The sequence below is a fragment of the Myiozetetes cayanensis genome, unplaced genomic scaffold (genome assembly GCF_022539395.1).
Source record: "Myiozetetes cayanensis isolate MyiCay16 unplaced genomic scaffold, myiCay2020 scf15, whole genome shotgun sequence".
NCBI lineage: Eukaryota > Metazoa > Chordata > Aves > Passeriformes > Tyrannidae > Myiozetetes > Myiozetetes cayanensis.
The window spans coordinates 18,365,133-18,393,125 of record NW_026087159.1 but is presented as its reverse complement, the minus strand read 5'-3'; the positions used below and the strand labels follow the sequence as shown (position 1 = coordinate 18,393,125).

At 45.4% G+C, this 27,993-nt stretch overlaps 1 protein-coding gene across 2 annotated transcripts; it reads right to left on the bottom strand.

The window, feature by feature from the left end:
* Positions 1-265: 265 nt before the first annotated feature.
* On the bottom strand, positions 266-27,288 carry ATP7A (ATPase copper transporting alpha). Of its 2 annotated transcripts, none has more exons than XM_050310544.1 (23): positions 27,225-27,288; positions 20,557-20,700; positions 17,213-17,702; positions 15,794-16,525; positions 14,269-14,475; positions 13,154-13,317; positions 12,377-12,538; positions 11,693-11,769; positions 11,295-11,520; positions 10,689-10,922; positions 10,338-10,429; positions 9,806-9,933; positions 9,500-9,654; positions 9,081-9,215; positions 8,049-8,243; positions 7,631-7,813; positions 7,117-7,330; positions 6,333-6,479; positions 5,726-5,868; positions 5,357-5,560; positions 4,667-4,784; positions 4,061-4,163; positions 266-3,704 (listed from the first exon to the last, which is right to left on the bottom strand). In XM_050310544.1, exons 2-23 carry the CDS (start codon positions 20,662-20,664, stop codon positions 3,428-3,430), a joined length of 4,494 nt encoding a protein of 1,497 aa, XP_050166501.1. In that variant the 5' UTR covers positions 20,665-20,700; positions 27,225-27,288; the 3' UTR covers positions 266-3,427. The 2 variants fall into 2 exon arrangements, with proteins under 2 accessions (XP_050166501.1, XP_050166502.1); XM_050310545.1 differs by having other exon boundaries at positions 27,255-27,269.
* Positions 27,289-27,993: the final 705 nt, after the last annotated feature.

Genomic DNA, 27,993 nt, shown 5'->3' with positions numbered 1-27,993 from the left:
CAGGTTTTGACTCCATGACCTCCAGCAGCCTCTTCCAGCCTCGGCTGTTCCCCTGGTCTGGAACACAGCAATGATGATTACCCCATTTCCCAACTTTCACTACCCCTCACTCCCAGCCCTGCAGTTCCCTGCAGGCTCAGTGTTTGCTGAAGGCTGTTATTTAGCCTGGCTGGAAACACACATAGACCCCAATCCTTGGCCTTGTGCTGACCAAGCAAAAAATACATCAAAGAGATCATAGAACATGATTTAAAACAGCCTTCAGTTTACATTTTTATTACATGACTTGTAATTGCCATTATAATGATGGAGGCACAGTCTTAAAAGAATAGAAAGCATGAGACAAAATGTTTCTAGGTGCAAGGAACTGCAGCAGCCCTGCATTAACATCCCACACCAGCATTCACTTCTCCACTCTTCATAGCAAAATTGAATAAAAAAAAAAAATCTCAAGTTTAAAGCATTTTGTTGGAAGTTCTAAGCAAAAAAATAAGCATAGTTTTTAATAAATAAAAATGTTAGCTTGCTTCAATTGTGTTTTCAAATTCACGTTCTTTTTTTTTTTTTGATAAAATTTCAAGTGTTTTGAACTCTTAAAAGTTTAAATAAGCTTGATAAGATTCAAAGAGCAACTTTTAAAACCTGGAGCAAATATACTTTTTTATTAAATAGAGCACAGGTTTTATAAATAGACACAGAAAACAAAAATAAAATAGACAAAGGAGTAATACAATTTTGTTTGTAACTGAGTGTTTCCAAGTGATATTTTAAATTTCTGAATCCCACCTGTCTCCAACACGAATAAACCTATTTACATATTAAAACATTTACATTTGGGAAAACATTTAGCTCCCACATTATTCCACCTGCACTGTACATTCCAACTGAAAGACATTTTGGTTTTTCAACATAAAGCACCTTATGTAATATTTTAATCACAAGATAAACATTGTGGAAGTCATTAGCACACCTTTGGGGAGTGTTGGACAGACAACCTGCTTTCAGAGATCTGGGTTGAATTTATCCCACCCACCTTGTCCCCAATCCATCCTTGGGCTCAGTTATTTCCTCTCCCCAGTCTGGTCCTCTGGCTGTCCCTACAAGCTGCTCTCACATCCCTCCCAGCCAGCATTTCCTGCTCCTTATTCCCTGATAATCATCTCTGCACATCATTAAGTACCCTGGTTTGGAAAAGGAGTATTATTTGGAAAAGGAACATTATTCCTTTGTAACAGGATCAAACACTGAATTTCACAGAAAATGGTAAACATGGAAAAACATCTGTGTTGGGAAAAGTTGGAGATAAAGGCAGCAGTCTGCTGTAAACATTCACCTACACACAGTTTGGACAACAAAAGGCAAAGTGCTCTAAAAATATACTTGGAAATAGTTTAACAAGTTCTTTGTTGCTGCTTTATCTGCCAACCAGGAACTGAGCCCTGACCCACCTCCCCATTTCCTGCAGGAAGAGCCTGAGGTGTCACTTCCATGCCTTCCACTCCACAACCAGCACCTGCAGCCGTGAAACCCCCTCAGGAGGAGCCACTGAGACCACCCACAGCACAATCAAAACCAGCCAAATAATTCACTTTCACTGCAGAATTGTGCCAAGGACAACACCAGGAACGAGGGTGGATAAACAAGGAAACTGAAATCCTTGGAAACAATCTGCATGACTGTGAAGCACGAAAACCCATCACAACATGATCAAACGGCTTTCAGGTAACAATCTGCTTTGTAAGAACAGCCCTGCTGCTGCAAGTGAGAACATCCCATGGAATGGCTTTGCAGTGATGTACCTCAGCATGTAAAACACCACCCATTACATACAGCCATAATCTAATTTTTAAAAAGAATCTATTTTCATTAGAGATATTAAAAATCCAAAATCCTGCAACAGAAATATTTTGTTTCTTAAACCAACGGTAGCAACACACGATGTTGTTCTCACTGCAATGCGAGTACACTGATTTACTGACAAGAGCCACAGCACAGCTCTCCTGATCTCACACTGCAGGACTTTTCTGGCAGTTGTCAGAAAAAATGCAAAAGCTGTTTACTCACGACTTTTTACATCCACAATCTATGCCCTGACATCAGGCTTCAAGTTAAAAACCAGAAGAGATCTCTGTGTCAGATGCCAAACTGAACTGAGTGTTTCTCCTCCACAAGCACAGCTGGTAGATGTTTACACTCCATGGGCTGAACTTCCTGGTGAAATCCAACCTGACTGAATCCAGGCAGTGCTGCCACCAGGCAGCAGAGGTGGAGAGTGGGCTCAGGGAGCAACCAACAGGTAACCAGCTGCTGGGTGATGAACATCTTTTTTCACTGAGGGTGCTGTTAGTATTGATGATTTCATGATCAAAGCCTGCATTTTGATATTGCAGCTCAGTGGCAAATGAGGAGTGTCTCAGTTCACAAAGGCTGGATCTGAACAGTCCAAGCAAAGGGGGTTTGCACCAACCCACGGAGGGATTCCACACCATTCCTGGTATACAGACACTTATCTTTAGGAGGAAAGACTGAACTGCAAAGATTTTAAAGGCAGTCTGTGTGAGAAACTCTCCTGATTCATTTCAGGAGTGCCAGCAGACACTGGTGGTGAGCAGTCACTGCATTGCCTTCCTAAATCTGAACACTTTGGCTATAATACCACATCACACTGATATTGCATTCAGGTGTTGCAGAAGTTTTTGGCTTAGGAGAGGCTGGGAATGAACAAACCTCCCACCCCAGCCAACCTCCAAGCTGTGTCAGTAGCAGGAGTGTCCCAGGGCACGATGTGCAGAGCTCAGTGTGGGTGTGACCCCAAACCTGTCTGTCTCTGCCATGCAGGAGCACACGGGGAGGTCGTCTGAAGCTCAGAGTGTGAAAAGCTGAAACCAGATGTTTATAAAATGAAAAGGCATTTGAGAGGAACCACTTCTGGCAGAAGGCAGGCTATGGAAACGAGAGGGGTTCAGGAAGTTCTGAAGTAAGGCACATCTCTCTGCAGACAGAACCTCCAGATTTTGCAGATGCAGTAATTCACACCTGTTCAACACAGTACTGAACTCGACCATGCATAAAGTAGCCTGGTATAAGGCTGGGAAATATTGTTCTGGTTCCTTGGTTTCCTTAGTTGTATTTTGACAATTTGCCAAAATAAATGCTCTACTGCAAGCTTCATGGAATGGGAACACAGCCCTGTTTGTCAGCATCAACAGCTATGCACCAGATTATTTTTGGTAAGTCTAGATTATAAAAGAAAACAAAAAATACTCTGGAAAGTCACTGCAAAAACTACCTCTACACCGAAGAAGAAAGACCTCCAGAGGCATCAGTACATGCACAGACCTCAGACAGCTGTTTTGGTTGTGTTTTCATTTTGTTTCAGGTGTCCTGTTTTGCCTTGGTGGGGGTGGGAGGAGAGAGTTCAAGGCTCTCATAGCGCCGTGTCATCGTCCTCTCCAAAATCCCCCACCAGAAGCGAATGCTTGTCTGGCTCGCTGAGGACGATGCTGTTCACAGAGCGCTTGTCTGAGAAGAGAGAGTTTATAGAGGCTCTGCTGTAGTGCAGGATTCGATCCATCAGGCTCAGTTTGGGAGAGCCAGGCCCAGCCTCATCGATGCCGACGTGGACGCTGATCTCCGACGGGCTCTTGTGCCTCATCTGCCCACGGGCCCTCAACTCCAGTTTCTCAGATCTTGGTTTCTGGTACCTAAGGAAGGAAAAAACAAAACACAGCAAACACCTCTCAGGTTGAAGTGAAGTACACTGAGATATGGATAAAACCTGCCCATGTGCTATGATTGTGCACAAGCCAGAGCCATTTATAATTTGACTGACAAGGTTTCTCACAGATCCACAAAGGCCATAAAGGAATTTTCCATTCTGAACACACTTCTGATTTGTACATCCCTCTTCAAGTTAGAAATGACATTTTTAAGCACTGCTGCCTGCTAAACAGACCTGTCTGAACTATTCTTCAAAAGGCCCTGAAACCTCTCATAGTCCCACCCTTATCTTCTGCCACTCTGAGTGAAAGACCCAAACTTCAAACCTGTCCCTACTCACATCTTTAACAGCAAAGAAGAGAGAACCACAGAGACAGAGGAGGCAGCCATTGCTGCAGATCCCATCCAGGGCTGCAAAACCAACCCAATGGGCAGGAAGACACCTAGAAAAAGCAAACAACAAAAAGTTCAGAGCAGGAACACTCCATTATTCATGTGTTAACACCTACAGTTTCCCCAGACTGTCTAGTTTTAGTTGTATTTCAATGTGTTAACAAGGAGGATTTTAATTTAAACGACAAACATTTAATACATAAGGATTTGTGTTCTACCTCAGCTGGAACTTCAGGTGAATCCACACCTGGGTGTGCCACTTGCACACTCTGAAACTCAGAGGAGGAATGTCCTGCCCCCCCTGCAGTAAAGCTGCTTGTTTACAGGGTCAGGCTCCTTCAATAAACCTTTTATCTTGAAGTTATTTTGATGTGTTGAGCACATCCACAGTGTGGGAGCTCACAAATATCCCACTGCAACACGCCCAGGCAGACACCTCTGCCCTTACCAACAGCCAGAAGTAAAGAAAATGGAAACTCTCCCACAGAGCAGTAAATCACTGCAGCCTTCTACTCACTGGGCCCAATCTTAGTGCAGGGAGACACTCACGTACCTGCAGCTATGGGAACTCCAATGAGATTGTAAATCAGAGCAAAGACAAAGTTGATCCGGATCCTCTTCACAGTTTTCCTTGATAAATCTATGCTTGCTACCACATCCATCAAGTCATCCTGCAAGTTATGTTTGTTGGAGAAGTCAGAGAGAAAGAAAGGCCCCCATGCAGTGTCTTTATACCCTTGTTTTAAAGCCAAGTACCCCACACCAGGTGTCACAGAGTGTGCAGTAAATACTCTTGTAGGCTGCTCTGGTCTGTCTGCAGAGCCCAGACAGTCAGTGCCAACCTTATTCTGGGTGTCCTCATAATCCCAGTGATGTACACAGCACCTCACAGCACAGCTCTAAGCACTGACCACAGTCTCTGCCCAGGTGCTGTTGATATGTAACCTCGTGACTGTAAACCTGGAGGTGCCGTGGGACAAATACAATTTATGTTTGCCAAAGATCAGGTCCTTTCTCCTGTTTTGCCCACTCTCAAGCTTTAATTACCCCAAAACCTGCAGTTCTCAGAAGACTGGGAAGTTCCCTTCATAGAATAATCAGCACTACAGTAAAACATGATGAAAACAATCTCTGCTCCAGTCCTCCTGGTTTATGGAGGCTGTTACACCTCAGGGGAGATCTGCATCATTCAGCACCTCCTGAGCACTCTAAGCCCTCTTTTCAGCTCACTTTCAGTTCTTACCCTAATGAGAACCACATCAGCTGCCTCAATGGCCACGTCAGTGCCCGTGCCAATAGCAATGCCCACGTTGGCCATGGCAAGGGCCGGCGAGTCGTTGATCCCGTCCCCCACCATCGCCACCCGCTTCCCTTCGTCCTGCAGCTGCTTCACTTTGGCCACTTTGTGCGAGGGAAGAACCTCTGCAAACACTTTGGTGATGCCAACCTGAGGAGAGAGAAAGGACACGACTGTGTTGCAGCTCTTCTAGGCCCTGTTAAAGCTCTGCCTGGAGTAACGTGACTGGGAAGGGTGAAACAGTTCAGCCACCAGAATTATCAACATGCCACAACAAGCCCAGCTTCAAAGCCAGACACAGGAGCACCAGCTCACCTGAGAGGCAATGGATCGGGCTGTTTTGCTGTTGTCACCAGTCATGAGGACAACTTCTAACCCCATGCTCTTCAAAGTGTAGACTGCCAGCTCAGCCTCTGGCTTCACAGTATCAGCAATAGCTATCAAGCCACACAGCACTCCTAAAGACACAGAAGGAAAGTGTTTGTAATGAAGATGTTTACTGCTTTAGAAGGAAACAAAAAAGTAACTTTTTTCCCCCCAGTAAGACCAGTTCCAAACCCAGTAATATTGACAGCAAAAAGAATGAGAACAGGTATCAGGGCAGCAAGGTTTAAAGCAATACAGACCATGGACTATCCAACCAGAATGAAAAAAAAACCTTTTCTCTCCTCTCTTCCCCTTTGCTCTCTTTGAACCCTTTGCTCATGTCCAACTCTCCTGTCAGCCAAGAAAGGCAAGACAAGGTCTTTCTCACAGCAATGTGCTGCAAAACTGGTTAATGACCTCTTTTCATCCCATTATTCTGCTTCAGGTATAACTGCTATGACATCACCAGTTAATAACTCCTATTTATGTGATATTTTCCGTGACATTCAGTGACAAATGAAGCTGAGAACAAAGCAGCAGCACTGAACTCACTCACCATCCACGGCTGCCAGAACGGCCGTGCGGCCCCTCCGCTCGTGCTCCATCATGGCCTTATCAACCTCGCTCCTCACCAGGAGCCCGTTCCTGGTCATCCACTCCCGGTTCCCAATGAGAACAGAATATTTCTGAGCACTCACAGTAGCTGAAGGAAGAAAAACCACAATCCTACCATCACGTGGATTAACTAGGGAGCTTCCCTTCAGATAATCCCACCCAGGTTCTCTCAGCATGCAGTGAAAGAGCATTGCAGAGAATTCAAACAGTGATGGTTTTCTTAATCCCTCCTGCCCTGCTGAACTCCTCATGTGTTCTGGATGGGAGAGACACCAGCATTTTTTCACTGCTGGTTTGTTACCATGTCAGAGGACCAAAAATCCCAGGTCAAACAACACTAAAGGACCAATTCCCCTTCTTAGCCCTTCTAATGTAACAGCCCAATGAGCTGTTCTCGAGTGAAAACCACCCAGTTGTGCAAATATACTTAATTTTGGCAAGCATGTGGTAACTTGGGATGAAGTAAAGTAAAACCAGAGAGAGCTGACAGACAACTCCTGTATGATTTTCCAGCCCCATATTCAATATGTAACTTGAAACTGTGTTTAATTTAAACGTTCTGAGTGATGTGTGAGCACAAAATAAACTAGTGACCAACTAAATAATGTGTCCTTTGATGCCAGCCCAGTTCCTTGGGACAAAAATAAGTGACCTTACTCTTGGGGATCCTAAAGGCACAAAAGCAAAAATTCTTCCTTTTATCCTCTAAAGGAGAATTAACTTACTTGGTAGCTCAGCATCAATAATCAAAGCAGGCTGCACTGATTCATCTGCATTTTCCTCAATTTTCACGAGAGCTGCGTTTTTAATATTGTTTTCTTCAACCATTCTATTTTTCCTGTAGAGTAATGCTTCAATATTGGTGACTTTACAACTAATGCCACAGCCTGGAACCACCTGAAAATCTGTACATGTCCCAAGGGTTTCCAAGTCCAGTTCCTAGAGAGAAAGGATGGAAAGGGAGGAAGTTTTTAAATATATATAAAAGCACGTTGTATTTACAAAGCCCACAAAATAAAGTGCACTCGAATGAACAGGAGGAGGGAAATAATCATCAAAATTTACCTTTGAGTATTTAATACAGTAGGAAGTACTTTATGTGGTCCCACAATTTTCAGCTTTCCCAAATAAATACAGTAAATATTCCATATGGACGAACAGTCTTGTGTGATTTATGAAGTACTGCAAGAGAGGTTCTTCTGGAACACAAACTGCTCCTCCCCTGCATGACTAACTCACCTTTTTGCAGTATTTGGTTATTGCTGCTCCAAGAGGGTGCTCACTGTTACTCTCTGCAGTCCCCACTATTGCCAGCAGTTTATGACGAGGTAGTTGGTTACCCTCCACCAGAAACTTCACCTGCGTCACCTCTGGAGTCCCGTGGGTGATGGTCCCTGTTTTGTCAAACACAACCACCTTCACCTGCAGCACAACGGGGAGATCTGACTCAGTGAAACAAACTTCAAGGTGCAGATTCCTCACAAAACCACCGCTTTTAAAGGAACTTATTGACACAGACCGGTGACCGACATCCCTACCGCTCACAGACCGATCCTGCCGGGCCCACTCAGGATATTCCACCGCCCGCTCCCACGGCAGTTGGCAAACCCCCCCGAGCAGGCTGGGCAGCCCTTGCAGCGATGCCCCCACCCCTCACCTTGTGTGCCATCTCCAGGGGCTCCCCCCCCTTGATGAGGATGCCGTTCTGGGCCCCCACGCCCGTGCCCACCATGACGGCCGTGGGCGTGGCCAGGCCCAGGGAGCAGGGGCAGGCGATGCAGAGCACGGTGATGGAGGCCTGGAAGGCGAAGCGGATGATCACCTCTGCCGGGGAGATGCTGGCACTGTAACCCTGCCGAGGGCACAGGGGCGGTCAGGGGACAGGCTGAGCCACAGAAACAACGCGTTCAACTGCACATTGCCTTGGGGGGGGGAAAAACCTGCACATTTATCAGCTGAACTATTACTATTAAAACTGAAGCACAGGTAAATTATACAAAAGCTCAGAGTAATGAGTAAATCCATGACTAATTAACCAAGTTCTGTTCTATAGTGCATATACCCACGACTGTTTTATTTACAGGACATTTTCCTAAACAAGGCACCCCATGCCATAACTTTCACCTCCTGATGGAATAAGAGATGCTGTATCAATACAGTAAGGAAGAAAAAACCCAACCAGGAATGACATGAAGACTGGTTTCCTGAAAGTAATAAACTCTAATCAGAAGTACTCTTGAACCAAGAGACCTGTGATCTAAGCAACCCTAAAGTCTAGGCTGGGATCCTGACCCTCCTCTGGCATCTGGAATGAAGATGAATTCACAGAGAGCTCTGCTAACAGAGCTGGATGCAGATTTGGAGCTTGTGACAGGAGGGACTTCTTTTCTCCACAGAGAAGGGCTGGATGGTGGGAAATTTTTGATGTTAGTATTTACATTTTTTTAATTAACTTTTCTTTTTGTACTAATTTCCAGGAGTTGATTAATTACTGTGGATTTCTTCTTCAAGTATAAATGTAGGAGTGATACAGTGTAAAAAAATACATAATGTAAAACTGTAACAACAAGAACAATAATAGTCAGCAACTGCCTGCAAGGACAATTCAGAAAGGGAACCATTGCAGTCTAACAGAATTGCAAGGGTGTTTATTAAATATTTCAGAAGGTGTTTAATGAGATTTACTTACCAGAAAGTACTTTTCCACTATTCCAAAATCCACAAACCCAATTATAATCCAGGCAAGGAGGGTAACCACAGAGACAGCCACAATAAAGGGAACAAAGTAGCCACTAAGTTTGTCTGCAAATTGCTGGATGGGAGCCTGGGGAGGAGAAACAGGTGACTCAGCAGCATCGTGGTGACTCCCTTGTGTGCCAGACACAGTCACAGCTGCTGCAGCACACTTGGCTTGCCACAGTTTAATTATAATCAGAGATGCCTTCATGAGAGGATGAGTGAGGCTTGGCACAGGAGCCTCCATCCAAGTCCTTCCTCAGCAAGAACCTCCATTATGCAGCTGCAATTCAAATCTAACCAGACTCAGCCACTCCCCAAGTGACGTGGTGTGCTGATACCTGGTGTGAGGTGAGTTTGCTGATACTCTACCTTTGAGGTCTGGGCCTCCTCCACGAGTTTAACAATCTGGGACAGGGTGGTGTCCGCTCCCACGTGGGTTGCTGTGATCAGCAGGGAGCCGTTCTGGTTGATGGAACCTGCAATAACTGTGTTGCCAGGCTTCTTGGTCACAGGCATGGCCTCACCTGAGGGAAGGGCAACAACAGACTGCTGAAAAATGGACCTTTGTAACAGCCACCAACTCCTCATGGGAGGGAGAGCGTGAGTTTCACCTTCCCTTCCTCAGGTTTGTCAAAAGGAAAATGGTTTCTACATCTGCAGAAAGCAAATGCTCACCTGTGATGAGAGATTCATCTACCATGGAGTGTCCCTCAATAACCCGACCATCCACTGGGAATTTGCCTCCTGGGACCACTTTGACAATGTCTCCCCGTTGAACCAGCTCCACATCGACCTGCTCTTCACTGGAATGATGGAAATGTGTTTTAGTAAGAGATGTAACTGAAGTGACCCAGGGCAAAAGGAGCTGCCACTGCACACAAAGCACAATCCCACTGCTTGACACACTTAATGCATACAAAAGTTAACAGAAAAAAGGCCATTTTAAAGAGGAGTATGACTATTTTATCATAAGTTTATTTACTTTCTAGTTAAGAAAATCCACTAATTGTCTTATCACAGCAAAAATCATCAGCAAGTCAATAAAACACATCAGAGCAGTGTTAATTCTTCTGCATTTTAACATTTTTATCTGCCAGCAAATCTGAACTGGCTTCATGGCTCTATCGAATGGTAACATTTGTCTGTGAATTAAGCACATTAACAGCAAAAAGGAACAACAGAAAAAGCAAATGACAAAGCAAGATACCTTAAAAGAACGTTATCAGGGCCCAAGGTAACAATAGTAGCTTCAGTAGCTTGTAAGGAAATTAGTCTTGCCAGGGCTTCTGAGGTTTTACCCTAGAATAATAATTTTCATATTTTGCTGACTATACTATTGAAAAAAAAAAAAAAGAAGCTGGGTAAATGACAACTGCATGTGTTGCAATTTACCCTATCAAGAAAACACAGAGGGATAGTAAGTCACTTCATGTTTTTACTGGTTCAGTTACTGAAGATGATTTATACAGCACAGAAGGTTCAAAGAACCCAACAAAGCTTTCTCATGGGACTTTTTTTTAAATAGACATGACATATGGTGGATTTTTATCTTCCTCACCTTTGCCACGTGCTCCAGCCACCGGCCCAGCGAGATGAACACGAACAGCATCGGGGGGGTGTCAAAGAACGTCACAGGGTTCACTTTTGCTTTCTCAGCCATGGCCACCAGCAGGATAACGAAGGAGTAGAGGAAGGCAATGGAGGTGGCCAACACCACGAGCACGTCCATGTTGGCAGTGCTGTGTTTCAGTGCCCTGTAGGCCTGGATGTAGAAGTGCCACCCTCCAAACACCTGCAACGGAGGGTATTTTACACAACTTATAAAACACACACAGCATTTCCACCAGAGAGGGAGACACAGGAGTGATTTGTGTTCTCTGCCTTCACCATCTCTTCCTGAGCAAGCTCCCACCTCCTCCCCGTGGCCACTGGGGTGGCTCAGCAGCTGCCTCAGGTGCTTTTCGGGTGCCCAACCCCTGGGCACTGACTGCCCTGCCCACCACAGTCTCTGGCACCAATTCTTTTGGCAACAGCAAAAGCAGGTAACGACCTCAAAGGCATTTTGTATCAGCGTTAGACTCGCTTTTCAAATTTACTTTCTTCCCAGCCCTCCAGGTTAAGTGCTTAAGCCCAACAAAGCAGGAGTTGTCGCAATCCCACTCACCTGTACAGGGACACAGAGCAGAAAGGACAGGAAATTCATAACAGACAGTCCTGGCAGGAGCTGGTAATCCAGGACCATGGAGGAGTGAGGGGCCTCCCTCTCCTCACTGCTCATGTTCTGATGTGTGTGGGCATCTGAAGGATGACTGTTCATCACCATCATGTAAATCATCAGCCCCATGACAGGGATACAGAAAACAAAGCTCACGACAAAAGACCTTTTCCACCTTGGATTGAAAAAGAGAAAGAAAGAAAAACAACTCGTATTGCAGTCAAGTGCTGGAGAACTTTTCAACCAGCAACTCTGGACAGTCACAAAAAACCCCATAAATTTATGGCTGATTAAAAAAGAAGAATCAAAGATATTTACAGAATCTAAATATGTTCAGGAATACTTACTGCCTGATTTCCTGTTTGTGATCCAGATGACTAGCAGATCTATCCTTTTTGACTAAGGAAGTAGTGAAACCTAAATCCTAAGGAGAAAAAAAAGCATAATTAAAAAAAGAGAACAGTCAGTTTTAAAATACACTTTGTGGTCAGTTATTGCCAGATTACAGGTATGGTGCCAGCCTTACCTTTGATTTACTTTATTAACATTTCTGATATGATAGTTACTATTGTTTAGTTACCTTGCAAAGAAAGAGAAGGAATCTGTTGTAAAAATCAACCTTTCTAGAATAAAATGCTTTTCTAAAATGTGGCTTTCCAAAATGGGTTTTCCTGAAGCACAGACATAGAGAAATCGAGGGAGAAAGCTGAGAAACATATTCCACCTGTCACCTGCTACAGTACTTAATTTTGAAATGTGATTTTTCTTCAAACCTACAGCTGCTATCTCCAACTCTACCACAGCCTGGTTTTTATAGTATTTCTGTTTAAAAGCTTTAGGCCAAGTTGTAACAGAGCATTTCTGAGCCAGAACACACGTATTAGTTACAAACACCTGCACTGAGAAGAAAGCAGATTAAAGAAGACAGATGTATTTTCTCACTTTAACAGCCTTCCCTTCTGTTTCTGGGGTGGGTAACTCAGACAGGATAGTGGATATTTTACAAGACTTGGTGCCTAAATGAATCTCACCTTGATCACTTGGATAACATCTCGAGGACCAACAGCCTCAGGGTCATATTTGATGTGTGCTTTGTTGGTTGCAAGAGCTACTGAGCAGTACAAAACACCATTGGTCTTCATGAGGGTGGATTCTATCTTGTGCACACAAGAGGCACATGTCATGCCTCTCACCTGAAAAACACAGGTTCCTTCCTGTTATCAAAACCACAGCTTATCTGGTAAATGCATCTTAAAAAGCAGGAAAAGTCCTTATGACTGTCCTGCCTTATTTATTGCTTTGCTCTGGGGTTTGAAGTGCTGAGATGGAGCTCTAGTGAAGGATGAGCTACAGAATCAGAGAATGGTGTGGGTTGGAAAGGATCTTAAAGACCATTTAGTTCCAACCCCCTGCCATGGGCAGGGATGCCTCCCAAAAATCGTGTTGCTCAGGCACCCATCCAGCCCTCCTAGGGGAAGCAGAGCATAGAGACAAGGGTGCTAAGCCCTGCTAAGGCTCTGCTGGCTCTTCAAGCTCAGAGCTGGGTCCAGACTCAACTTCAAAAAGTAAATTCTGGCAATAAGAAGAGTAAGCAGAAAAATACAGGACTATTTCTCTGCCTTCAGTGTAGCAGCAGTGAGCCAGCAGAGTCTGCAGGACCAGACAGCACTTGTACACACCTGAGGTACTCTGATATTCTTTTTGTGAATTAAGCTCTATTACATGATTAAACTTCAGGAAGTGGAACACTTGCACAACAGATAAAAGCAACAGAAGCTGAGGGTGTGGGGTTTTAATCACTAACTTACAACGAGCTCCAGAATTCCATCTCCTTCCCCGCAGTTTTCCATCACGGTGGCTCCAAAGCCCAGCTCCCGGATGAGCTCTGCGATGGCTGAAGGGTGTGTGACAGCAGGGTTGTACCTCACCTCCGCCTTCCCTGCCATCAGGGCGACAAGGATCGAGTGTATTCCTGGGGAAAAGAAATGTGTGAGTAGCAGATCAGGGTCAAGAAAAATCCTGCACTTATGGTAACATGAGGGCACGACACGAGTTGAAACTGGGAAAGGTACCCTGTTTTAAATGAAGCAAAACATGCTGATTTTTGGAAGCTAAACCAACACCACAGCCACAGCACCTCAGTGTAGGTGGGACAGACGAAAGCACTGCTCCCCACGAGAGGCATGTTTCTAACAGTCTAATTACAAACATTCTGTCCATGCTATATGAAAAGATGATCTATTTTTACTGCAAAGAAGTTCTTCTAAAATACAGTGCTGTATCTTTTTCTGATCTGCATTTACTATTTCTAGAAGCCTTTTCTTCAAGGCAGAACACGCAGGAGAAAGGGCAGAGCTAACAGTCAATCCTATCGTTCACTGAAATAATTAAAATCCAGGTTAACCTGGAATACATCCACCTTCATTACAATAATTAAACACAGTCTGCATTAATGACTGTTTGCTACATCACAGTCATGCACCTGTTTGCTTAATCAGACAGACAGGCATGCCCTGACTGCTAGAGCTAAAATTAACTCGTGTCTCTTTAATCCACACTAATACTGTCCCTCTCTAATAACTCCCTCCCCAGCACACACAGAGCTGAAATGCACACCTGGGCACCTCCCTCCAGCAGGAAAGATTTGTTTTCCTTTCCAAAGGATCCATATTTGATCCCTACCCTCCTTGGAGCGCTCAGGTGCTGGTTTTGGGAGGGCACTCCCTGGCCAGGATGTCCCTAAGGCAGGAGGAACAACCCTGTTCCCATCCCGTGGGCTGGAGGTGAGCAGGCTCTTCTGCCTCCTGGAACACCTGCAGTGCCCTTCTCCTGACAACCCAGCCACGAAAAATGCCGTGCAAGAGCCAGATGGATTCTCCCAAACAAGCAGAAGAGTAACAGCTGGCACTGACACACATCTTACCATCCTCCCTCCTCAGGTTCCTCTCGATGTTGGCCACGCACGAAGCACACGTCATTCCTGTCACCTGCACGTAGCACTTGGAGATGCTCTTCGTGTCCTGCCTCCCGAGGAGGGCTGGGGGCACTCTGGAGGAGGGCTCAGGTCTGTGAGAGTCCAGCTGTGCTTCAGGTGAGGGCTGAGCTTTGGCCACAGGCACTTCTGCCTTCGCTGGAAAGGAGATTGCAGGTCATGACCTTACGAGCAGCCTCTGCAGTGAGGTGTGAGCTGCAATTACAGACTGCTCTGCATTTACACTGAAAATGGAAACTGCAGTGCCTTGTCAATCAGATCCATCCACCTGTCTGTCAGTGGAGAGTCAGCAACAGAAAACAAGACAAAGGGTTGGGCCACTGATTAACTCACTGCTTTGTTACTGTTTTTCCTCTTGCCTTTCTTCATTGTCTTTGTTCTGTTACACATCCCTTGTCCTCTTCTCTAGGTTGTAAGTGGAATGTCTGAGTTTTACCCACAATTTTATTGAGTTTACCTGGAGCACAAAGCTGAATCTGTTTCATAAGCAAAGTCAGTGATTCTGACCTTGGAGAAGGGCTCTGGAACTACAGACATCTGTTCCTTACAGCACTTCAGGGAATGCTGTGTTTGTGCAGGAGCAGGGCAAAAGGAATTAAATGGGAGCACCCAACCACTTCTTCAGTTACTGCCATAAAATAGCTCATGTACTGTATTTATTGATATTTAATCCTACTGGATCAACAAGTGGAGCTTCCCTGTTCCCTCGGGAAGCCTCTCTTCCTATTCACGTTTACTGGAGGTGGGGGTGAGAATTTGGGAGGGGCACACGTGGGACAGCCAACCCACACAGATGGGGACAAACATCTGCCTGCCCATGGGAAGGAATTAACTAATTCCTTGCTTTGCTCGCAGGGGCAACTTTTGCTTTACCTGTTAAACTTATCTTTATCTAATCCACAAAGTTTTTCTCTTATACCCTTCTCTTCCCCCTCCCACCATGGGTGGGAGCAAGTGGGTGGTTGGTGCTGAGCTGCTGACCGGGGTTCTCCCACAGCATCATCATTTTAACATCCTCACTGATGACCACTCTCTTCAGACTCCTCAGTCATGCCTGAGCCTGGTTCAATCTCCCCTCACTAGTTAGGCCACAGGAGCCAAGACTTAGATAATTCAGTATTAAAAGAAACTTCAGCACAGCAATTCATAATATTCTTCACAGCTAGCAAAGCTCCAATTCCATATTCATGCCATGAATATTAGAAAGCAGCAAACAGGAACAGCATTTGAACACCAATATTTATCTGACATTTATATTTCCAGGCATCTCAACCATTTTCATTAATCTGATGTATTAAAGGCTGTGCACGGATCTCTAATTATCTCAGAGAAGACAGAAAGCTTCACTTGGCAAGCACAGAGTGTGTGTCAGCTGCTGAATTTCATCTTGGGTCTTACCAAAGGCTGAAAAAAACCAGACAATCCTTTTGAATTTCAAAGTTTCGTATGTCATTACCTGGAAGAGATGCATCGAATCCCATGTCCTCGATCGAGGACCGCAGCTCTTCGGGGCTTGTCTGCAGGGGGTCATACTCTATAGTCCCACTTCCATCAGAGAGGGAGACACAAACAGATTTCACACCTGGCTTTTGGGATATGACTCCCTCGATGGACTGCACACAAGAGCTGCAGGTCATCCCCTCGATATTGACCACAACCACCTGAGTGAGTGGCTGGCTGGGATCCTTCAGAGCCGGGTGAGGTTTCAGGGGAGACGCCAGCGGGGGGAAAAGTGTCACAGTGTCGTGCTCCTCGGGAAGGCTGACTTTGAACCTCTCAGGAGACACGGCCTCTATGGCTTTCCTCAGCCTGTCTGTGCTAATTAAGTGTGGGTTATAGTTGATAACAGCAGATTTCTTCTCTAATGAAACAACGACACCTGTTACTGCCGGGAGCGCTGAGACAGCACCCTGGATGTTGAGGACACAGGAACTGCAGTGCATCCCATCGACCCTGAACACAACTGTCTTGGTCCCAGTGCCACTGGAGGGTTCCCTCTGTGCTGGCTCAGGGCCTTTGGGCTGGGCATTCCTCAGCCTCTCCAGGTCAATCGTGCTGAGCTTCAGAGCTCTGGGCTGCTTCTTGAGGGACGCTGCGAATCCCGCTGCTTCAATCTGCTGTTTTATCTCTTCTGCTGTGATCAGGTGAGGCTGGTAGATAACAGCAGCTTCCTGATTGTCCAGAGACACTGGAATTTAAGCAGGCAAATACATGAAGTGTGTGTTACTGCTCTAAATATAACAAACACATCAACAGGTCTCGTCAAGGCTTTCCAAGAACACTTGAAATGCTCAGAGAAGCAAATGCAACAGAGGAGATTTCATTGGTTTGGTAAATAGCAAACAACTTGGTTCTTCAACCATTTTTCTGTCTAGTACTACAACAATTTTCAACTCCTCTTTTCCTCAATTTTTTGCTCTTTCCTTGGGATTTTCACAAATGGCATCAGTACTTCTTATTAAATTTATCCTTTTATTAGGATATGTGGCAATACGTTAATGCCAAAGCTAATTATACAGATAAATTGATCTTGCATTTTAGATACAATTATATACATGACAATACTAATTTTTAATTTAACAGAGAAGATAAACTAATATCAATTAAAACATAAAAACAACATCTTGTATTAGAGATTTCTATAACTGGTAATAAAGTTATGGAGCCCAACTACTTCCAGGCTCCCAACCAAGATACAAAGCAACCACTGTCACACATGTAACAGCAACAACCTCCCCACAATTTGGGCCCATTTCCTCACTTCTAGTTCAAATCAAACATGTAACTAAATACCCAGCACTCAGCTCTCTCACATCTCCACAATGCCATCAAGGACAGCATGGCCAAATCCCAGGAAGATACACCAAGGTTTTACCTCTAACCCGCTGAATCCCTTGCAGTTTTCCGAGCCTGCCCTCGATGGTGCTGGTGCAGGAGTGACAGGTCATGCCATCCACCTTCAGGCGCAGCACAGCACTGCTGGCCTGACACCAGCCGGACTCCTCCCGAGTTCCAGGGCTCACCTCTGCTGCAGAGATGCTTAAATCTGCTCCTGGCACCATCTGGATAATCTGCCTGCCATTTATGATGGAAGAAATGAAAGTCACCACTGCGGTTTTTTGGTCAGAGGAGACTTTCACGTCCAGGATGCCTTTGCTGTTCAGCAGCGTGGCACAGATCTGCCTGGGAGTCAGGGCCGACTGGGGAGGGATGGTGAGGAAAACAGTGTCAGGTAAGACAGGCTGTGGGTTTGGATCAGCCAGTGTAGCATCAAATCCCATGTCATAGATGGCTTCCTGCAGGCTCACTGGAGTCTGGAGCTTGGAGTCGTAAATGACGACGGCATTCTTATCCTCCAGGGAGACCTTGGGAGGCAACAAACACAACAACTGACCAAACTGCAAGACAGAGAATCACTAAAACTGCATCAGACTAGAAATGGCTTTTACTTGCAAAAATTAGCAGCACTTGTCCAGCATAACTTTACTCCTCACTCCCCACCTGGAGCAGCAAAGCCACACCAGCAGCCACCGAGGGACCTCTGTGCAACAGGGCTGGAAGGAAGAGACCCCAGCCCTCACCCCCTGTTTCACAATCCTCTCCAAGTCCTTCTGGCCACTTTTACTTATGACATCCAGACAGCCCCAATGCATTTAATGAAACTTCCAGAGGCAAATCCTCCTGAATGATGATGATTAACCCAAAAGAGCCCACAGAAAAAATTCAAATCAGTTCGCAGCAATTCTAATGCAGTTAGCAGCAATTACCCTCAGGCTACAAGGATGGAAGCAAACACTCCTGGAAAAAAACCACAGCTCTAAGTGGCAGTGGAAGGAGCCCAGCATTTCCAGGCATGGGAGGACAGGCTGGTAACTTGCTGTGAGCAAAAAACTGCATCAGACTTCACTGAACAAAATTCAATTTGGAAGCCTGATATACGAAGCTTTTTTTCCTCTCTCTGTGCATTTTGGTGATCCAGGGATGTCCTGATTTGGTATTAACCTTTCCCAGTAGATGGTACAAATGCCCTCAATTTAATTTTCTCCCAAGGGATGATAAATCAAATATAATAATTGCAGTTTCCAAAAGGAAAAAACGAAGCCTGCCAGAGGCCCAACACATTGCCAATTCAATTCTGTCCTTCCTCTGGGCAGAGCTACAACCTAAAGATCACAGTCATGATGAAATTAAATCAGTTAAATCATTTTAAGAACCACCTCTCCTCATTTCTGCCCCAATTAGGGGCCCTTGTAGAATTAGCAACATGGACATTTATTGGTTTCATTGCAGTTGGAGGCAAAATAATCTCAGAGCAGCTGTTTGTGTGAGCCATCTAACATTCCCACCCCTTGCTGACCTAACTCATCATCAGTAAACAAAACCCTGTTTTAGTGTTCTCAGAGAATTTTCTGAGTCAAATGATGACTGAACCGTAGCTGTGATGCTGTAAAAAGGATAATTACTAAATATGTCCCCTTAACGTTTCTCAGAGTCCTGTTCTACTCAGGCTACATTTTTTTAATGCAGTTTTTGAAACAGTATTCAGCTTTGGGAATTTACCTTAAAACCTAAATACGAAACTCTTAATATTGTCCTCTTAAAAATCTGCCTCATTCCTTATGTAGAAGTCAGTATGGGATGCACATTGTCTTGAATTAAGTAAAGTAGAAATTTCTCCTCCCTCTTCTACCTGAAGTCAACTGTATATTCTCAGAAATAGCTGAGAACACACAAGGCTGACGAGATCACATTTTTTGCCAGAAAAAGGAGAAAGGGAGGATTCTGAAATCCAATAATTTGGGGGTATTTTACAGGCTGCTTTTGGCCTTCAGCTGACTCCAGTGACCGATCTCACCACGCACAGAGGGCTGTTCAGTGCCCCAAGGTGTCAGAGCACAGACTCACATCAAAGCTCCACTGCAGCTGAAGGAAGATGGAAAATGATGTGTCCTGTAAATATTGCTGCTCTTCACCACCGTTCCCATGTGTGCACAGCAACATCTACTTCAGGCAAAAGGAAACTGCACTGAACCACTGCACCTCCTGCCTCTGCAGGGAAAGGGCACCACAAAGAGCCCCTCAAAACCAGCTACAGGTAATGATCACATGCACCCCAAATTAAGGCAATGTGCCCAGTTCTGAGAAGGGAAGTGTTTGTCAAAGGCACTTCTACTAAAACAGAAATTAACTTTTGATGAAACCAGGAAGAGACTGCTTTCTTTGGAGTAAAATCAACCACTACAGCACGATTTCAGAACACAGCTACTCAGTAATGAAACTTTGCAGTTTTCTGTTGCTGATATTGATAAGACTGTTCCTTCTACCACAGACTGGGTCACAAAATTAATAGCAATCTCCCAGCTTTTCAATTGTTTCCATTAATAAATATACTAGGACTGTATAGGGATGATCAGCTCACCCTGGAATACTCTACAGTCCCCTGTTTTGCCCAAGACCAAAACAATACTAACAGAATACTGATCTCTCCTCCAAGCTAAGAAAAAAGGTTAAAATCAAGGCAGGCCAAGGAAACCTGGATTTTGTGAGCAGTTCAGGATTACAGCTCTGCTGCCCTTTCTCTCATTTCCTCATGGACAGTACAAAGGAAAGGAAAACTTCTGATGCTTGAAAGACCTGTCAAGACTTTCCTACGTTACCTGGATTTCCTGCCACTCTTATTTCATGGATCACAACAGAGGAGTTTTTTTTTCCTGGTGAGTCAACTACCCCACAATTACCTGGACACCTCAAGCCCACAAACACTTCTGAACCTGTGCAAGTGACCTCAGTGCACCATCAGCTGGACAGAAAAGGCCTGCAGGCTTCTGAGCAAATACTGACATTTGTGCACTAAAAGGGACAGGGACAGCTCCCTTTTTTCACCAGTGCAAGTTCTAAGGCTTTTGCTTTATTTTATTTTAAAGTTTATTGTTCTTGTCTTTTTTACTTTTTCTCCCTTTACTCCACAATACTGAATTAACTGTAAAGCAGAAAATTAATTAAGAGCAGCAGATAATGACTTAGCTCCCACTGTAGGAAAGTAAGCACTTGTTTCTTCTTATATTACCAGAACTACAGTAATGGATCTCCCACATCACCTTCCCCTGAAGCATTCAGAATACACTCTTCCCACGTTGTTTTCCTCCCTTGGTGCAAAATTTATCGTGGTTTCCCACATAAGGACAAAGCTTAGTAAGAAACAGTGACAGCATTACTTACTTTAATGTTATGGATTCCACTCATCTTCCCCACGTGCTGCTCAATGGTCTGAACACAGGAACTGCAGGTCATCCCCTCCACACCAATGACCACGGACTGGGCCTCCATTGTGAACTCCTACTCGAGTCTTCTCATTGCTGTTGGCTAAAAACAAGACTCTGGTTCTTAAATCATCTCACAAGGACTGAAATGGAAACAGGGATGTAGTGGAAGGTGTCCCCATGGCAGGGATTGGAGTGAGTTTAAAGGTCCCTTTCAACCCAAACTACTCCATGAGTCTGGGATTTAACAAATGTCACACTGAGCCACAAGTAACTCGAGTAGATATTAAAATATGAACAAAACTGTACAGAGAGATACTCTGAGAGTATCATTATAATGTTGGTCATAAAAACATGCCCAGAAAAAATTATTGAACCTAAATGAAATGAATTTTTAGAAATAACAGCTAATGGAAAGGACTCCTTTTGCCAAATGAATAAACCCTTCAGTGACTGAGGGGGAAAAGAGGGCAAAAGAAGTGACTTTCAGATTTTTTTCTTAACATTCCGAAAATCTGCATTATTTTTCCAATGACAGAGAGGTTTATGACCAGGAAAATGATCCCAGTTATTGCCTGGCTGCAATGGAAGCAGCAAAATGTGATGACTAATTGAAGAGCTGAAGTTAAGACCTGCTTAACTCATTTTGCTTATCATGAAGACCTATCTTGGAAAACTAAATTACATTAACAGTGTTGAGTAAAATTAGTTTTCTTGCTTCTTGGAGACATTTCCCAGCTGTTCCCTGTTACAGAAGGTCTGGAAGTTTCTGGTTTCACTTTCAGTTGTGTTACAAACCGTGTAAGAACACGAGAAGTTTCATCATTGGAACAGGTTTTACCTCCCTGATGCACAAAACTAAATGTTGAAACTTAATTAACAAGAAGCAAGGACAGTATAAAACTGGGAATTAGTGGTTTTTCCAACAGATGGAATACATCTCAACCCTGCCAAGAACAGAAATAAGACAAGCACACCTGAAGAGTTATTACAGATCTCAGTTCTCACACACACAAATGTTTGTGTGCAAATCTTCACACACTACAGACACCCAGAACCGTCACCTGACACACAAGAACTATCAATCAGCAGAATTGTGTATTTTAAGCAAACTTGATATAGCAGATTCTTTCTCAGAGTTGTCTGCACAATTGGAGGTACCTTAAAAAACTCTGTAAATCACCTGCTTTGTGTCCTGGTGAAATGTGATCCTCCCTGATGACCTCAGCTCTTCCCTAAGGAATGCTCAGTCCACACAGAGCAAACAAAGACACCGCTGTAACCCCACAGTCTGGGAGCAGCCCAATTTCCCCCCAGCCTGAAGTGCAAATAAAGTCACAAGAAGTCCTTGACTTCCAGTGCACTCTGTGAACACCACCAGGCACACAGAGCTGACTAAAATGGGGCACAACAGACAATCACAGCCAGAGACAACCTGGCCTCCAGCCAGGTCTGGAGAGACAGGAGTTTGAAAGCATTTCAGGTACACGATCAACCTGAACTGCCCTGACAACCTGCACAACTACTGTACTTGGAAAACAAAAATAACCACAAGCTTTAGCTGTGAGCTGCCACCTAAAACAATCAAAGGCTGGCAAGATGCTGCCTTAGAAGTGGGAAACAGCTCGAAGTCAGAGCCTGCTGACTTGCCTGTTCTTTGGAAACTACGGTACAGAAATATCCATTTTTACAGAAACTAGGATATGTGTTAAAGTCTTTCCTGAGGCCATATGACAAAGAAACAGCAGCCTGTGGCCAGTGAACCAGCATTGTTGAAGGGATTACATTAACCATCAGCACTGCTGCCAAATGCCCACCAACACATTAAACCCCCAACTGCTTATATATGTGAAAATAACATTAGGCTTTTTCCTTATCTATTATTATTATTATTATGGTTTGTATGCACAAAGTATTTCCTCCATTTTCTCAGTCTGCTTCCTTGCCCTTCTGCTGTTCACTCATAAACAGAGCAGAGAATATCCTGTCCTGGAAGAGACTGTAATTCACACATGCAAAAAGCATAAAGACATAAGGAAAGAAAAAAAAAAGGGCAAATTTCTTTTTCCTTTTTTACCCCTCAAGGCCCCAGACTACCAGGACTGAATCCAGAACTTCCATCAACAGAATTCATCTGTTGGACCAAACTGACTCTTCTTTTTGTTGTCTGGCTCTCAATTAAGAAACACCCTGGACCTCTGCAACATCGAGCATCACTCACAACTCTCTGCTGGTGGGGAATACAACCAACAAGGGCTGTTGCAAGTTGCTAACAGTTTTTATAATAATTTTAAAACCAGGCTGTTCTCTTAAAAAATGAGATGTGCCCAAATCTAAACAAGCCATTTGTGAGCATTACTGCCTCTTCACATCAGTCACATTATATTATTAACTCTGAATTAAGAACCAGCTCGTTAACAATCTCAGTTTTCTGTACAGCCTCACTGAAATTTCTGAATTTATTGTCTGAATTTCCAGTATACAGTGCTCAAAGAAATCTTCTCCCAGAGACAAAGTACCCAGGAGTTTACAGAGTGACTCTGAGAACACACAAATCCTTTTTCCTCCCCTTACAGAATGCCCAGGACAGGCAGTTAAATACATATTTACAGCTGAGACAGTGCCATGTCATATTCCATTCCCTTTCTAACGCTCTGCCTCCCTCACAAGTGCTTCCTGGTAAAAATACTTCAGCTGAAACTTGAAAGAAAGAGAAATATTTTGTGAACTAAGTGACTCCTCCTCCTGACCTTGGAAATGGAGAAAATTCATAGCTAAGCAGGCTGAAAAATATCTGTTGCACCAATAAATTATGACTAGATGCACACAAGAGGTGCATGAATAATAACATTTAATCCTGGTTTTCCTTATATGCGTTAATATTCTACCAAGTTCACATGAAAACAGAAGTCAAAAGATTTGCCTGAGGCTGTGCAGCAATCCATGGATATGGATGGGTAGGAATCCATGGCTTGAACTTGGGACACTCTGTGTCCTCTCTCTCGCCATCCATCACTCCATCTGTGATTCCCCACTCCATTTTTTATACATACAAACACACACACACATATATATATATATTTTCATTATCTCAAAAGAGAACCCCATCCTACAAAGGATTATGGTTCAGGCAGATGCAGCTGAAACAGCCAACAAACTTCTGCAACACCCAAAAAGCTCTGCAGGTGCTGAGAAATATTTTAAAAGTTGACCAAAGATCTCTCAACTATTACCACTGACTTCAAGGCAAATGACTGCCAACAAATAAATTTAAATTAAAGTTATCATGGGTATATCCTTCTGAGTCAGAAGCTAAGTAATGGATTGCCTGTGTTTTAGAGAAAAGTAATGGTTTTATCTTAACCAAGCCATTGCTTCATCTATAAAACACCTTTACCATCAATTAGTAAAGCATTTTAGGATTTGACCATACAAAGGAATGGCAGTTCCCCTGACAATTTAACAGCTCTGTATTTAGTTGGATTTTCTTGAAGAAAGTCAGCTAGTGTTTCTACTAAGAATGAAACAAGTGAAAGAAGTGATTTCCACTTCCAACAGCAATTTCTTCCTATGGAAAGGAAATTTCAACAGTGAAAAAGCACCAGGTGGCTGAGACACTCATATTCATCTCAGTGTTTTTTGGGGATGTGTAACAGCAGTCACTCTAAGTAAAATATCTGAAGCAAATAAGGTTTGATGAAGTCAGAGGTAAGTAATTCATAAACCCACACCATCAAAAAAACCCAAAATTAAAACTAAATAAAAAGGCAACGCAAAGGGGAAGTTACAACACTGGTAAAACCCCCGAGTCCCACTGAAAAAAAACAGTTTGTCCACAAAAAACCGCTTTGGTGTTTCTAATAGCTGAGCTAACCCAGGCAGCACAGTGTTCTGTTCTGGATCAGCAGGGACACAGAAGGTTGAGGGTACAGAGCCAGCCTTCACCAAGCTTCTCTGCACGGCATTGTATTTTATAGTTTTAGATGTAATTTATAGCTGCTGCAACTTAAAGAGGTAAATACGACACAAACACCAAGAACAGAACCTGCCAGGTTTAATTACAGCCTTTGGATTTTATTAAATTTCCCAATGGCCAAGTGCTACTCGGCTGGCTGCATTAACAGCAGCAGAAAGCTAAATCACTAATTACAGTAAATGGAAAAAAGGTGCCTGTCCCCAAAGATCTGCAGGGACCTGTGGAAAAGAGCAAAGGGCAGCAAGAAAGAAAAAGCTGCATCACCTCACCTTTGGGCTTAAAAAGTGCTCCAGAAGACGGCACCCAGCACAGAAGCAGCTTTTATAGGGTTCATGGGCAAACAGAGCCATTTAAAGCACGACTAGATAGGAGATGTACTGGAAACTCTCGTGGATATACGAGGTTTAATCATTGAGAGAGAAACTGCATCTGTAATGAATGTCAGAGCTACGTGACACTCTCAGCAGGCTGTAATTCACATTGCTCAAGACTCTTAACAAGCCTTGCTTGGTCAGCAGACGATGGAAATTGCTATCAGGGGATTTATTTCTATACAAACTGCACGGGGAAAAAAAAAGTACATATTGAAAACATTCTGCTTCATTTCTCACAGGAGTTTTATAGCACTTGAGACAAATCCTTTGCAAATCCTTCCACTTTTTTGTGAGCTTCCACTACCTCTTCAGGTCAGATTTTTGGAGAACATGAATGTTCCCTTGGAAGTATTAGGAATAGAATATAATGTACAAGCTCTTGTTATGTGAACATACCAAGGCCAACTAGGGCTCCTCACTCTTCAGCTTCAGTCTCAAACTACTTGGCAGGACAACGTGAAATGCATTATACAAATGAAAATAAGAAGAATAAAACAGTAATGACATGCAATGCTAACTTCTGCTTCCCTGATTTGCCTCCTTGGAAGTAAAAGACCTTCATGACTTTTCTCTATAAGGAAATACACTATAATAATTAATTTCTAATCAAACTGTGCTTGTGCTTACACAGTGAGCATTGTACAGTGCATTGTAATACACACAACTACCTCCCACATTACCAAATCTTGGCCTATTTACATCCAGAAACACAATTCGACAAGTATTTAAGTACAGAAATACAATCTTTACTGACTGCATGAAAGATTTTAAGCAACCTTACACTAATTATGTGCAATTTCCAGAATATGCACACAGAGAGGTAACAGTTAAAGCTGTTTTGCTCTTGCTCATTTTCACAAGATTTTACCCCAAAGCATCACAGACAACTTTCTGCCCTTTCCCAGAACATTTACGCTATGCTTTTAATGAAAACACTGGAAAAGAGGGACTTGTGCACAGAGTGCTGCCATCCCAAGGTGGCACAAGGCGACAGGAGGCAGGACGCTAAGGCAGATGTGTCAGAGGGACAAGCTGAGCGGCTCGGAAGCGGAAAAAAGGCCCTGGAAGCAGAGGCTGCGAGTGCCTTCGCATTCCCGACGAGGCTTTCTCTGCCGGCTGACAAGGGCTGAACGGGGCCTTTCCGAAGCACCAGAGAGCACATTCTCTGTCCCAAGGAGAAGGGAACGTGGGTGCTCCCTGCCAAGCAGAGCCCGCCCGCTCCCGCCGGGAACACCGGGAACACCGGGCTGAGCAGGACACTCCGCTCCGGGATGGGGTCACCGAGACCCTCACACCGCCCCCGGCCCCTCCGCGGGGCTGGACAGACCCGCCCGAGCCAAGGGCTTTGGGGCCACACTCTCCCGGACCATCTCCTCCCCCGCATCCCGGCACCGCGTCCCGCCCACGGGAGCGCCGGGAGAGCCTCCCCGGGACAGCGGGATATTCCCCCCCACCCCCGGGACAGCGGGATATTCCACCTCCCCGGGACAGCGGGATATTCCCCCCCACCCCCGGGACAGCGGGATATTCCCCACCCCCGGGACAGCAGGATATTCCCGAGACAGCGGGATATTCCCCCACCCCGGGACAGCAGGATATTCCCCGGGACAGCGGGATATTCCCACCATCCCCGGGACAGCAGGATATTCCCCCCCGGGACAGCGGGATATTCCACCCCGGGACAGCGGGATATTCCCCGGACGCGGATTCCCCCCAGGACAGCAGGATATTCCCCCTCCCGGGACAGCGGGATATTCCCCCACGGGACAGCGGGATATTCCTCCCCACCCCGGGACAGCGGGATATTCCCCCACCTTCCCAGGACAGCGGGATATTCCCCTACCCCGGGACAGCGGGATATTCCCCATACACCGGGACAGCGGGATATTCCCCCCACCGGGACAGCGGGATATTCCCCCCGCCCCGGGACAGCGGGATATTCCACCCCGGGACAGCGGGATATTCCCCCTACACGGACATCGGGATATGCACCCTTCACGGGACAGCGGATATCACCCGGATTCCCTGGGATATTCCACCTCCCGGGACCAGCAGGATATTCCACCTCCCCGGGACAGCGGGATATTCCACCTCCCCGGGACAGCGGGATATTCCACCTCCCCGGGACAGCGGGATATTCCACCTCCCCGGGACAGCGGGATATCACCCCACGGTCCGCACCCACCGGGATATCGCCCCCCCACCCCGGGTCCACATTTTCCGGGGATACCCAACCCCAGCCCGCACTCCCCGGGATATTTCCCGGCCCCCACTCACCAGGATATCTCTCTCCCGGCCCCCACTCACCAGGATATCTCTCTCCCCGGCCCGCACTCCCCGGGATATCTCTCTCCCGCTCCGCACTCCCGGAATTGTCCCCGCTCGCCGCTCCCGGCCCGGGCCCCGCCGGGCCCTCGCCCCGCCCCGCTCACGTGACGCGCGGGGCACGTGACGGCGGAGGGCGGGGCGGCGCCGCCGCAGCCGCGACAGCGATCGTTGTCGCCCCTATCGCGACAGGCCCCGCGGGACAAACGCGTATCGGTGCTGCGGGGCGGTTCCCGCACTGAAGCCTTGGCCCCGGGAGCAGCTGCTCACAGCCCTGACGGGGCCCCGGCCAGGAGGGCTCGGCAGCGCTCGGCCAGGAACCCCCGTTAGAGTGCCCGAGGAGCGAACGCCGCCGTTCCACGCATCCCTGCGGGGTGGAAACCGGCACCCTGGTGCACTTCAGGGATTCAGGCTGAGTCGGAGGTTTACAGAGTCTGCATACACCTCAAACCTATTTCCTAACAAATCTTGAGTGCCCCGGAATTCCCTGAAGTGTCCAAGGCCAGGTTGGACAGGGCTTGGAGCAACCTGGGATGGTGAAAGGTGTCCCTGCCCGTGGCAGGGGATGGCACTGGATGGGCTCTCGGGTCCCTTCCAACCCAAACCATCCTGTGGTGCTCTGACAATCAAATACCAGCATGAACCAGTACCTGTTGTTTTTCCACCTCATTTCTCTAATAACTTTGACCCTACACAGAAGTTAAATGCAGAGGCAGGAGGC

Bases quoted from the DNA above. Each gene is read 5' to 3' on its own strand.
- ATP7A (XM_050310544.1), bottom strand. From the start codon at position 20,664: ATGGAGGCCCAGTCCGTGGTCATTGGTGTGGAGGGGATGACCTGCAGT. The intron at 10,923-11,294 runs GTGAGTGGGATT...CCTCCGTTGCAG, and splicing joins TGCTCTGTGTCCCTGTACAG to GTGTTTGGAGGGTGGCACTT. The intron at 5,869-6,332 runs GTGAGTGAGTTC...CTGTGTCTTTAG, and splicing joins CGTTCTGGCAGCCGTGGATG to GAGTGCTGTGTGGCTTGATA.